Here is a 12963-nt window from a genome sequence, read left to right on the forward strand (position 1 = left end):
GCTAAACACAAAATAATTCAGCTATGGGGAAGAAAGGCATCAAACAAAGGGCCCTAAACCTAGCTAGAAAGGGCTGTAGAAGTTCAGGACAGGGGCGCCTGGATGGTTCAGTTGGTGAAGAGTGCGACTCTTGATCCTGGGGTTGTGGGTTTGAGCCCCACATTGGGTACAGAGATTACTTTAAAAATAAAAGCTTTATTTATTTTATTTTTTATTTTATTATTGTTTTTAGAGGGGGAGGGAGAGAGAATCGTAAGCAGGCTTCACGCCCAGCCAGAGTCCAGAGTAGGACACTTAACTGACTGAGCCACCCAGGTGCCCCCCAAAATAAATCTTTAAAAAAAAAAAAATAAATAAGAAGTTCAGGACAGAGACTGGTTCTCAAGCGGCATGGGTCCTGTGGCTTCTGCCCCTTTCACAGGTTTGCCTATGTCCTCAAGTTTTCACCTGTGGCCCTGGGGTTTGGCCACAATCAGGGAAGCAGCTGGATCTCATGAAGAAGTCAGGCTGCAAGAAGTGTGGCCTGGCCTCTCGCTCCCAAGCTTACTGGGAATGCGGGATGCCGCCAAAGGAAGGAGTGAGTATGCCAAGGTAGCGCTGGGGTTGGGAAGGTCTCAGGGACCCAAATGCTCATCGTCGTGACCCCCAAACGCATCTGCTTCCTCCAGCTTTCCAGCTATAGCAGCCAGTGTCTGCCCTCTTGCTGCCATCCCTGACCTCTGCCAGTCAGCCCAGGGCGATCTTAGAGGAAGAATCTTGGTCTCTAATGAAGAAACTGGGTTCCACCATTAAAAATAAATAAAATATAAAAAAATAAATAAACAAATCTTCATTTTTTGGAAGTCTTTTTATGTTTACAAACATTGTTACTGCAGTTTTTTTTTTTTTAAAAAGATTTTATTTATTTGAGATAGAAAGAGAGCACGACTTGAGGAGAGGGGCAGAGGGAGAGGGACAAGCAGACTCCTCACTGAGCAGGGAGCCCGATGTGGGGCTCAATCCCAGGACCCTGGGATCATGACCTGAGCTCAAGGCAGATGCTTAACCGACTGTCCCACCCCAGCGCCCCATTATTACAGTTTTCATTTACAAAGGGTAGTTGCAGTGATAATGAGGTTAGTGATATGAGGGTTTGTAAATGTTTTCTGGCCCCAGATTTGTATTTAAAGACCCAGAGAGAGGTAGGCTGGGAAGCTCACAGGTTACTGGCTTCAACAAATTATGGGACTGCCAAGGGCTGCCTAGACTTGCAGAAAATGGAGTATCAACAACAGTTAAAGGGAAGCATGCAGGGTTGCAGAAAGCAAGACATCAACCTGCACGTTCATGGTTACCAGTGGGGCATCACAAGTAGCCCACAGGGATAATCCGTGGCAGACAAGAGTGGGCCAGAGACCTGCCCTACCGCACAATAGTATCTTCCTACTCTCCACTGCTTCAGTGGAGTCCAAGACAGAGTCTCGAGGGACCAAAAACTGGACAATGTCATGAAGGCCTCAGACCCTCCTACCGCCCACCCCTCTCCTTCTAATATTTCTGAGCTCTAACTGAATTCATTTCCCCAGGATGTGCCTATGCACTCCTAGGGGGCCCCAAAGACCCTCACTTCGCCACTGATTTTGCATACAGATGACTGAGTAGTGTCCGTGTGTATTCTTACTCAGTGTCTGTCTCTCTCTTTCTTCCTCTCTCCTTCTCTTCTCCAACGTGAGAATCTGTATCCGTTTAATTCTTCAGTCTGCAATATTTTTGGAGGTATAATCCTAGGGTTGGAAGGGGCCTTTAAGGACAACTGGGCCAAATCTCCATTTGATTAGATTACGGGACCTTTAAACCAAAAGCAGAGGGAGAAAGGTAGCAGGCATAACTTGGAAAAGAGAGTAAAGCAGGGATCCTGTGATTTGCAGGAGAAAACAATCAGGAAGGTGGCCAGATGGTGCCTAAATAAGCTATTGTTTGGCATAATTTCTCATGAGTGACAGAGTTAGGATTTTTGCTGAGTACTGATCTCTGTTACATTTGTTAGATTTCCGTTTTTACCAAGGGAGAAAATACAAGTCTACACGACTGATTCGATGTGGGTGATGGGAAAGAAAGAGGCGTCAAAGATAACACTCGGGGCTTCGGGACTGTGAACAATAGAGGCCCCCCATTAGGAGAAATAGAGAAGTTAGGGGATGTGCTAAGGAAGTTAGAATGGGGGGGGCGGGGAGAGGTGAGGAGACTGATGCTCAGGGGAGGAGGCGTTATCTCAACTGTCAAACTGATGTCCAGCCAATCAGTTCGAAATTCGATCCAAAGACTCAGAACAAGGGACACTTGGGGAAGGAGAGAAAGGTTCATCTAAGGGAATGGAGTGAAAAGGGAAAGACTATGGAGAAAAGTCCAAAGGGCATCAAACCTTGGGAGCGCACCTACCTTGAGAGGAATGGAGAAAGACGACAAACAAAGAAGAGACACAAGTGATGGGAAAGAGAAAATGCTGGGCTTGAGGGTAGCAGGGAAAGCCTGGAAGCAGCAGTTGAGGCAGAAAAGGTTGGGGTGGTTTGAACCTAGGCTTTACTAGGGTCAAAAATGACTGGAACCCACTAGGGACCCTCAAAAACAAAAGCTACCAGATTCTTCGTCTTGTTTGGCTGACTTGCCATTAAAAAACCAAACAATTATTTATATCCTTATACAAGACTACTCATCTTCCAAATGACTATTTACCTGCCTGCCTCGTGTAGAAAAACTCTTTTACTGATCCACCATTGGGGCTGAACTGCTGGAGAGAAACTGGGGCAGCAGAATGAGAAACAAGGTCTTTATTTGATTGAGTTTTGGGTGTATCCGGGAGCTCTTGTGCACATTTAGCACCAGGCACATGTGCTCTGCCTATGACCGCAGAGAAGCAGCACGATGCACAGCAGGTGGGCGCTGCTCCCCTCTGACAGTGAGCCCAGCCAGGGCCGCCCACTGCCCGCCAACCCGTGCTCTCCCGCACATCTGCGGCCACAGTGCAGGCTCTGAGGCCCTCACACATCGTACCTCTGTTCCAACTAGATGCAGGAGGCCCAGTTTCAGCCCCAGAACTGAAATGAACAAATGTTACGTTCAACCCTGTTCTTAGTGTTGAAGGGAAAAAAGCTGGCTCCCTCTTTATAAGATATCCAACTATTAATTTTATTTTTTTGAAGATTTATTTATTTCAGAGAAAGAGAGACAGAGTGGACGCCAGCATGTGTGCAAGTGGGGAGGAGGGGCAGAGGGAGAGGGAGAGAGAATCCCAAGCAGACTCCCTGCTGAGCGTGGAGCCGGACGCAGGGCTCAATCCCACAACCCTGAGATCGTGACCTGAGCTGAAACCAAGAGTCGGGCACTCAACTGACTTGAGTCACCCAGGCGTGCCCCCCCCCACCTTTTAATTTTAAATGCAATAGGTTATCCCTGGGAGGCACTCCATTCTTCTCTAGTTTTTCCTTTTTTTTTTTTTAAGATTTTATTTATTTATTTATTTGAGAGAGAGAGAGAGAGTGAGTACAAGCAGGGAAGGGGGAGAAGAGGATAAGGGAGAGGATCTCAAGCAGACTCCATGCTGAGAATGGACCCCAACGTGGTGCTCGATCTCATGACCCTGAGATCATGACCTGAGCCGAAACCAAGAGTCAGATGCTTAGCCAACTGAGCCACCCTGGCACCCCCATTCTTCTCTAGTTTTAGATGAAATTATGGGAGAAGGGGCAGAAGAAAGAAATAGAGGAACCAGAGGAAGGAAAGATGCGATGAAATCTTTATAAATTAAAAAAATGTATAATTATACCTTATTATATTTATATTTAATTGTATTTAATTACAAAGTTAAAAATGTATAATTATATCACTATAATGAGATCTGAAGCAGAGAAGGGGGGAAAAATAGTGACAGCAAAGCTAGGACAAGTGAGAGCTATGTCATCCGAGTATCCCAGCTGGATGGCCCAGCTAGCTGAGGCAGTCACATGGGCTGAAGACCCTGTTGGGGCTGCTGACACAACAGAAACCATATGCCCTCTACATTCGATTATCTCTCTGTGGCTACAGCCACTGTGAATTACCCAAAATGATCTTTTAAAGCCTGCATCAGTTTTCCTCTGAGTAGACACAAGACATTTTGGAGCTCTCCCCACCTCCTCCCTGCTAACTGCTGCTACATATAGCTCGTATGAGCTTAGGGGACACAAAATCATTTCAGTATTTGCGATAAGGTATAATGAGGAAGTCAAATTTGCTACTGCAAAAAACACTTAAATGAATTTTTTTTTTTACACAAGGACAAGTACTATTTAGATTATCCATTGATGTGCATTACCCAGCCCCTGCCTTCTAAGATCCTGCCCTCAGATGGGTAAGGAGAGCTGGCTGACCAGCGTCAGATTTTAATACAACACTAACGATCATGCAAGCACAGAGTTGAACATCAATTTGCCAATCATTCTCAGGTCAGATTTATCTCGCATTTTCAGCATGTCTAAGAAATGCATCTAGGATGACCACAACACCAGGAAAAAAAAAAAATCTGCAAACCTACAGCAGTCTAGTCTAGGTCACTGGCTGCTGCGAGTTACTCACATTTGGAGCTTATGTATAAAATGTGAGGCCCCCTTCATGGTTTCCTAGAGAAGTGACACCACGGGCATGTCTGGCACAATCTGCTAAGTCAAACCAAATCTCCAGCAAGGAAGAGGGTGCACGACTAGAGAGGGAGGAGTAAGTCAGAAAGACTCCAGCTGAACCAGCTCAATCAATGAAGTCAATATAATATGAAACGTACTCTGACTGAATGGTATCTCCCGAACGCAGGCAGGAAGTCAGGAAAGTGTCTGTCCTGCCCACAGTAGGGTTCCATCCGTGGGATGTGATCATCACACACGACCAGACTGGCTCTTGCTGGGCCCTTACCTGCTTCCTCACGGTTGAGCTACGCCTGCAGTTGACCCCGCCAAATCAGAGAGAACCGAACCGGCACCAGGGAGAAAAAAGAGAAAATGGGATTAAAAACAATCTGTGTGTTAGTTAATGAAGCAAGATGCATTATTCAGCTCAGTCCCAGAACCAGCTAAGAGACTTGCTAAGTTACTTTCCGAATAAAGCCCAATGAAGCTCTTTCAGAGCACAGAGGTCTCTGTACTTACTATCTGCAACCATTCAAAACTAGAGTAGGAAGGAACTGGTTCAACGTGCAGTAAAATGTATCTGCGTTAGACAATAAGATCATCTCTGTTTGCAGGAGACACAAGGAAACGCTAAAGGAAGCTACAGTTTTCTTTCTCTTGGAGATCCTTCGGGAGCAATTTTCCTAGAGTTTAGAGGACAGAGCAGCCAGACTGGAAGGAACCATGGCAGTCCTTCAGGTGAATGCCTTGCAAGCTCAGACGCCTCTTCTCCAAGGGACTCGGACTTAGACACAATCCCCCAAGCAAGGAGAGCAGCGCTCCCCCGCGTTTGGTGACATGAAGGCCCAGAGCCTGGCTGCCGGGCTCCCTCTGCCCCTTCCACCAGGCCGCTCCCGAGGAACCTCTCTGGAATCCTAGAGCTCCTCAGATCTAGTAGAATGCTCTTTCTTGTCTTATAGGTGAGGAAACTGGAGTTCGAAGGAGGGAAAAGAGCAGCCCAAGGTCACACAGCATAAGGGAATTCAACTTAGCTTTTTTTCACTCCCATAGAGCCTTCCACAGATATGGGACTTCAGGTGAACTTACAGGAAGACTCTATCACCAAGAAGATATATATGCCACGGAATTCCATTATCCTGGTTCCCTCCAGTCAACAAGACTGGTATATTAACGGGATCTTTACTGTAATCCACAATGATAAAACGATGAAAGCCAAATGAAGCTATTTCTAAATAATGAGCCTATAATTGTAAATGGCCTCATGATTATTGTGTGTGTTGGCAGATAGAAGTGGTTGATATAATGGGCTAACCCAGGGTCTCCAAGGAGTCCAGCCCATTAAAGCTCTTTCCCCAGTTAAATCAGCACATTTTTAGGCATCTGAGAACTGTTGGCTGGATGAATGCCTTGCTCTCCGCCAGCTCACGAGTGTTCTCATAGCAGCTACATGACTGGGAGGGAAAATATTTGGCTGGGGTCGGGGAGGGAGGGGACGGTGGGGAAAGACTGGGAGGGTTGCATACTTGTACATCAGGCAAGGATTTCTACCAACGTTGTTTGGCAAGCCAGTGCAATGTAGTATTTCATTATCCAGCAACAGTCCCTAATGAGGGGCTGTCATCTTTCCATGCAGAAAATCTCAGATCAAATGCTACCTTCTGATCTTCCTTCTCTGGGTCAGACTTCCCCAAAACCACGTGCTAAAGTCTAGCAGCTAAGGGTAGGTTACCAGGATCCTCCAGAGTCGAACACTTCTTTTCCTTGCAAACCCAATGGCTTTGGGGAGTCTCTGAAATTACTTCTGCAAATGATAACTCCCTTCATCCCGTTCTGCTCAGCTCTCTCCCCAAGTCACAGAAGACCCCATTTCCATCTGAGGATAGATGGGTTCGGCTAAGTAAAGGGAAGGAAGCAACCCCTGCCCTAGTCCCCTCCTTTGCAGTCACCCAAGGCCTTCACGCTTCAACTCCTCGGCTCTTTCCCAGCCAGGGACTGCTCTACCCCACGGGCCTCTCTTCATCCCTTCCCAGGGCTGTCCCGGGCCACACCTACCTGGCCAGACTGCAATCTGTCCGCTGACCTGTTGGAAAGACAAGGCAAAAAGCTCATGTGGAAGCAGAAGGGTGGGAGAGAAAGGGTTATTCCCAGGGGTTACCTGAAATGCCCTCCCGTCTCCCTAGAAAGCCGCTAGCATCACGGCGCTAGCGAAAAAGAAGAGAAATGCCCAGAGCCTCTTCCTGGGCAGGTGCTGTTTCTAATGCTTGTTCCCAGGGCTACCTGTATGTCCCTAAAGCTTAGGTGTGCCGACCCTGCTTCCCAAAGGGAAAACAGGGGTGGCTTTAGGGGAACAATAGCAAGGCGGGTCATGCTTTAGAGAACAAAGTACCAGAAGCCTTCCCAGAGGTGAAATCCAGCTTCTCTTCTGTGTATGTGGGTGTGTGTGTGGTGAGGGAGGGAGGGAGGGATGAGCTTGTTTGCTCCAGAGTAATGAAAACACACACACACACACACACACACACACACACGGTAAGGGCGGCAGGGGAAGAAGGAAGCAAGAATTGTTTGCAGGGAAGAGGGAGAAGATAAGGACATTCTAGTTTTAGATTCCTATGAAATTCTCTTAGGTTGGGCTGGGGTGACAAGGGAGAAATGAGATTTAATTGCTATCAAACTGTGGTTCTCAATCCAATAGCAGGCCCTAATATTAAGTTTAATGGGTCACAGCCAGTTTTAAAAAATGAAAAATCTTAAAGTTCCTAAGAATTCTTATGTTTCTAAAAAAATACATATGCATGTGTACATCGGCCATGATGTGATCTATTTGTTTTCTTTGGATCCACAGTTAACCAAGCATGGTCTGTATTAGATAAACCAGGGGCAACGCAAGCAGGTGCTGAGCTGGGGACGAGATCATCCCCCACAGGCCTCATCCAAGCTCCTGGAAAAACAACTCCAAGGACCGGGGGAGGGCAGGGCTTTTTCCTTGCCTTTAAAGGTTGCTAATTGTTGATTACACTTCAGCTCATCCTGAGCAACATCCTCCCCCTCTCCTAACAGCCTCTCATTACTAAAGGCTCAGCTTTCATCTGCAAAAATATTATTCTGAGCCATTATTTTCAACATCTGTCCCATTTCCATTCTGGAATATTCATACACATCAATTATCCCTCTGTGGCAAGAATAAGGGGCTCTTGCATTATGGTGATAAATACATTCAGGAGGCAGGGACATGATGACTTGCACACAGCAAGATCTGCAGCTATTTCTTTCCTTATTGCTAGAACTTGTCATCTTTAGATGAAGGCAATTTGCAGCACTAATGAATGGTCACCAACCTTTGCCCCTCCATAGTAGCAAATCTGGTACATGTTTGTGTGTGTGCAAACCCATTCACACTCACACACACACACACACACACACACAGACATACATACTCCCAAGGCTCTGCTCCCCATCTCACTTATGGGCTATGCTTATATTATTTTAGAAAAAAGAAAAAATCATGGTTATAACTTGCTTCAAATAGTTCTGGGCTTTCTTTCCTCTGATTCCCTATGAAGCGATCTGATAACCCAAGAGTAAAGATTTTCTATAAGCAAAGCTGGGCTCTCAATGCCCAAACCTGTTCAGCCTGAGTCTCTTGGGTGGCGGGGAGGAAAGAGAACAGAAGTTACCTAACAGGCATTCTTCACATAAAAGAAAATGCCTTTACAATCACAAGATCAAAGATATCATAGATAAAAAGAATTCAGCATCTGGGGGAACCATCCAGCGCAGGAAGAGCATGGGATGGGACGAGCGGGTGGGAGGCTCTGGTATGAAAAGTGTGGCTCTCATTCCTGACGCCAATGAGCCAACAAGTACCCCCATGCTTTTCTACACTCTGCAGTTCGTCTGAAAAGCGCTCAAGAGTTTGTTTTAAAATGTGAGCCTTCTCTGCAGGTTTGCCTTTCACCAGTGTTACCATATACTGCCTGTGGCCTCCTGGCCCCATCTTGGAGTGAAGAGATGAGCAGGGCAGGGAGGCGGGGCCAGGCATTCAGAGGCATCCCCAACCTGGGAATCCCATTAATCACAGGATGCTGAGAGCTAGGCAGGACCCGGGCAGGGTGCCCAAAACCCCAGGGAAGCTTCTCTTTCAACCTTCGCCTTCTGTTTGACAGCTGAGAAGAGAAAGTCCAGAGTGCCAGTCCAGTTCTCTGCTTTGCTACTTTCCAGGGTCTGGTTAAAATCATCCCTGATTCATGGACGAGATAGGCCATTCAGTACCATGGCCTCAGCATGGCCACGGCAGAGAGAGCTGCCACTGAGCGTCAGGACGCTCCGAAACAGAAAGAAAGCGATGCTTTAACCTGATGCTACAGGAAGCAGCAGTCTGTGGGTCAGGCCTGCCTCTGAGAAGCCGCTCCTCTCCTCAGACCTGCTGCTATCTCGGCTCGCTGGCCCTGCCTGCTGGCTACTACCTCCGTCCCGCCTCAGAGGAGCTGAGAGTTTTAACAAAGTGTCTGGAGAGTAAGGGATCCATCGGCTCCTTTATCCCAGTCATGGCAGAGAAGGGGGACAGGGTGGAGAGCAGCCTCACTCCATTTAAACAAATAGATGATGCACATTAGCGCTTCATTAAGCATTGGCCTTCTCCCATTACTCAAACAGTCATTTGGGGCGGTGAGCTTCACATCAAACAGGCTAGGAAAAGAAATGCATTCATATAACAAGATCAGGCCCATGGGGCTCAGGATGGAGGCTCAGCCATGTAGGTCAGGGCTTGGCCTTCCCCTCACTGCCAAACCTCCAGCAGAATGCCGACACTCACTTTCTCCCAGGGTTTTCTGGAGAAGGTCATGCTTGGCTTGTAGCTTGGTGATGAGGTTCCTGCCTTCCAGGTACTCCTTCATTTTCTGTAAGGGAGGAAGAGAAAGAGCAATCAGACTCCTGAAGAAGAAGCAGAAGAAGAAAAAAAATCACAGATGCTCAGCTGTACAATTCCCTTTTTATAAGAGGGCATTTGGTTTCTGACCCAATTTCTACTAGGTGCCTTTTTTTTTCTTTATTTCTACTTGGGCCCTGAGCATCTGGACAGCTGCTGATTTCCGTGGTGGATGAGTAGGCTGCTCTGTGTTCTCCTGGGAGCTAGCTCCACATTGGCTAGTGCACGCAACTGTCTCTTAGAGCCCCTCATCCATCTCTTTCAGTTCCACTGAAGAAGAACAGGGGGGCAGGGGTGGAGTGGATGGACTGATGGAGCCCAGATCCTCTTGGTGTGAGGACACACACCTGCCACTTGTCACCTCCACTGACATCCAGCTGCACCCTGGCCCCTCCCCAGGGTGTATTCCAACACATCAGGAGCAAGGCCAACGGCAGACTCAGCCCCTGCCTAAGCTGCAACAGAGCATGCACAGCATCTTCATCTGAGCCGTCTCTTAATCAGCTCCTTCCTCTCTTCTGCCGGGAGTCTTGGTGGAGAGCTTTGGATTTCTGAGCTTTCAGAGAGAGGGGCTGCTGTCCCCCACCTGCATGTACAACCGCTCAACATAATGGCAGTTCTCAACACAAGATGAGGTTATGGAAATGTGCTCCCATCTGTTCTACCAGTCAAAATACGATTGCAGTGCTTTGCCTTTTCTGATCTGACCTCTCTCAACCCTTGCCTGCCCAGGGAGAGGCCCGATTTCCCTGGACAATTCATCAAATCTTCAAAACAACCCTACGAACTCTGATTATCACTGTCCCCATTTTACGGATGAGGGCACCAAGATTGGGGGAGATTAAACAGGTTGCTCAAGGTCAAACAGTGAGTGAGCGGTGGAGTCAGTATCCGGACATAGGTCGTTTGACAATTTGGTGCGTGCGCTCAACCATCATGATGGCACGCTCCATCCATTAGGGTGCACGGCAGAGAGAGAAGCAGAACAAAACTTCAGGGTATCAACTGTTTATATACTCGGGGCAATTCAAGAGTTTTCAGAGGCCCTTAGCACATATTGTGCACGTGACTTGCACAGTAACTCTGCAGAGCACATTAGGGAAGACATCACTGGTTGCTTGTTACAGATGAGAAGACGATCTTGGGAGAGGGGGCTGAACTGCAGATCGCTGCCAGCTAGGAAGTGGGAGTGCCAGGCCTTTGGAGCCTTAACCTGGTGTCTTTCTACAATACCCCGCAGCCGTTCATGGGGACCACCATTTGCCTTGGTTGTCTCCTGCTGCAATGGTTCATCTGCTGGGTCGGGGGTCATCTGCCCACATCTAAACTCAGAGGCAAATCGGCAGTGTTTCCCTGGGTATGATCTGTGACTCACTGACACAGTGGATGAGGGAAAGTGGATAAAACATTTTAAATTGTGATACTTCTGTCCTTCTTTCGATGTATTAAGCAAAAAGTATAATTATACATCAAGCCTCTAATTTTATGGCTATTACCACTTAGGATGAAGGCAGAAAAAAAAGCGTGAAAAAATGTGAGTTACTTTTAGTCTGTACCTTTCTGCACAGTGTAAACTTTTAACCAAGAGTGTGTATTTCTTCTCTCTCTCTCTCATGTAAAAACGAAGAAAAAATCTGCTTTCTCTGGGATGCACATCCTGGCCTTCCCATGCTCCCCCAGATGCCTCTGCGTGTCCCTCTGCAAATTTCACACAGCCCTGGCACAGACGGTTTGAGTCGTGTGTCTTTCTCTCCAGACTGCCTCTTCCCTAAGGTCAGAGTCATTATTCTTTGCATCCCTGATGCTTAGTACCCTGCCCAGCAGACATGCTTGAGGAATGAGTAAAGAAATGAACAGCCTCACTCTCCTCTGACAGAACCTTCCTCGGTGGTCACAATCCAAGCCCCCCAGTGTACCCCTACTCTCTCCATTAAGTCTAAAGCAAACAAAAACAAACCCTATGCCAAATCATTTCTGTTGCTTTAGTCCTGACCTGTTCCCTCTGCTCCTTTGAGCCTCTGCATGAGAACATCTGCATGACAACAGGCTCCCTTGTCACCCTCCCCTTTCCATCTGCTCCAGCTGCCCGCTCACCTGCTGTCAGTCTTCCCTGGGTGATGCCTAATCCCCAACCAATGCCTAATTGTGGGCTGGGAACAGCACTGCAGGGCCCAGAGGTGAAAAACCTGCAGGAAACATCTACTGCTAACATCTGACCCCTCAAAGGCCCCTCTTCGGAAGGTTGTCCCAAAAGACTCTAAAGGTTTCCTAACGAGGAAAAAAAAAACCTCACCAAAAAACTCTAACCCTTAAGACCAGACCAGCCTCCTCAGAAAACAGCCAAAATTCTCAAAGGAAATGGATGCAAATTCCTTCCTCTCACTCATGTTTCTACTTGTGATTCCGGAAATCACCTTTTCATTCATATCACAGTTCACAAGTTAACTCTGGCTGTCACTTGGTGAACCATTAAAATAAGTAACAATCTGATAAAGACATATGATGGATCACCTTTTCGGGTTCCATGAAATCCTGAAGGATCAAAAACTATGTCGAGGTTGACCTGCATCCCTAACAGTGGAAACAATGGTTGGAAGTTTTCCATCTAGGGAAGCTGGGGGTGGGAGGAAAAAGCCATCCCAGAGTTCCTGGGCACGTTGTCACCTCCCTCTCCCGCCTGTTAGTCAGCCCTGGTATGTATGAGACAGAAGCTGGGAGAAACGACCTGGCCTTTACTGGCAGAAGACTTCAGATGCTGATGGGACACACAGAGAAAGGAGCAGAGGCAGCTGAAGGGAAGGAAGGCTTAAGTGGCTTTCTGATGACTTGTGGAGCCCAGCCGGCCATGAAAAGAACAGTTTATGTGTTATCTCCAAATCCCTGCCTTGGTCAATTAAGGGTCACTTTCCTCATTTAAAGCATGTTCTGATACAGATAATTCATTTCTTTCACTCCTTTCCCTGCACCTTGCTCCCCTCCCAAACATCCAAAAGTAAAGTCACCAACCTTGAGTTGTCATCGGGGGAGAAGAGAAAGGGCAGGATTCTATTTTAGATCACCAAACTAAAAAACCAAGTTCCTAATACACAGTCTGACCAGAGCCATTCCCCTACCTCCACATTTTACACTCAATATTATGAAAACTGAGAATTTCTTCAAAAAGTAGTAAGGGAGGGGGCGCGTGGGGGGCTCAGTCATTAAGCATCTGCCTTCGGCTCAGGTCATGATCCCAGGATCCCATGATCCCAGGATCCTGGCTCAGGTCATGATCCCATGATCCCAGGATCCTGGGATCCCCGCATCGGGCTCCCTGCTCAGCGGAAAGCCTGCTTCTCCCTCTCCCACTCCCCCTGCTTGTGTTCCCTCTCTCGCTGTCTTTCTCTGTCAAATAAATAAATAAAA

At 47.4% G+C, this 12963-nt stretch overlaps 1 protein-coding gene across 2 annotated transcripts in view; it reads right to left on the bottom strand.

Annotated features, from left to right (window-relative positions):
• SRGAP2 (SLIT-ROBO Rho GTPase activating protein 2) overlaps positions 1-12963 on the bottom strand; it is a 225494-nt gene that overhangs the window by 35023 nt on the left and 177508 nt on the right. For both annotated transcript variants that reach the window (XM_021686556.2, XM_021686555.2), the window contains exons 10-12: positions 9448-9532; positions 6687-6714; positions 4921-4945 (exon numbers count right to left, since the gene is read on the bottom strand). In XM_021686556.2, the coding sequence (XP_021542231.1) occupies positions 4921-4945; positions 6687-6714; positions 9448-9532 (138 nt within the window). The remainder of the gene's footprint in view (positions 1-4920; positions 4946-6686; positions 6715-9447; positions 9533-12963) is intronic.

The sequence above is a fragment of the Neomonachus schauinslandi genome, chromosome 6 (assembly GCF_002201575.2).
Source record: "Neomonachus schauinslandi chromosome 6, ASM220157v2, whole genome shotgun sequence".
Lineage (NCBI taxonomy): Eukaryota > Metazoa > Chordata > Mammalia > Carnivora > Phocidae > Neomonachus > Neomonachus schauinslandi.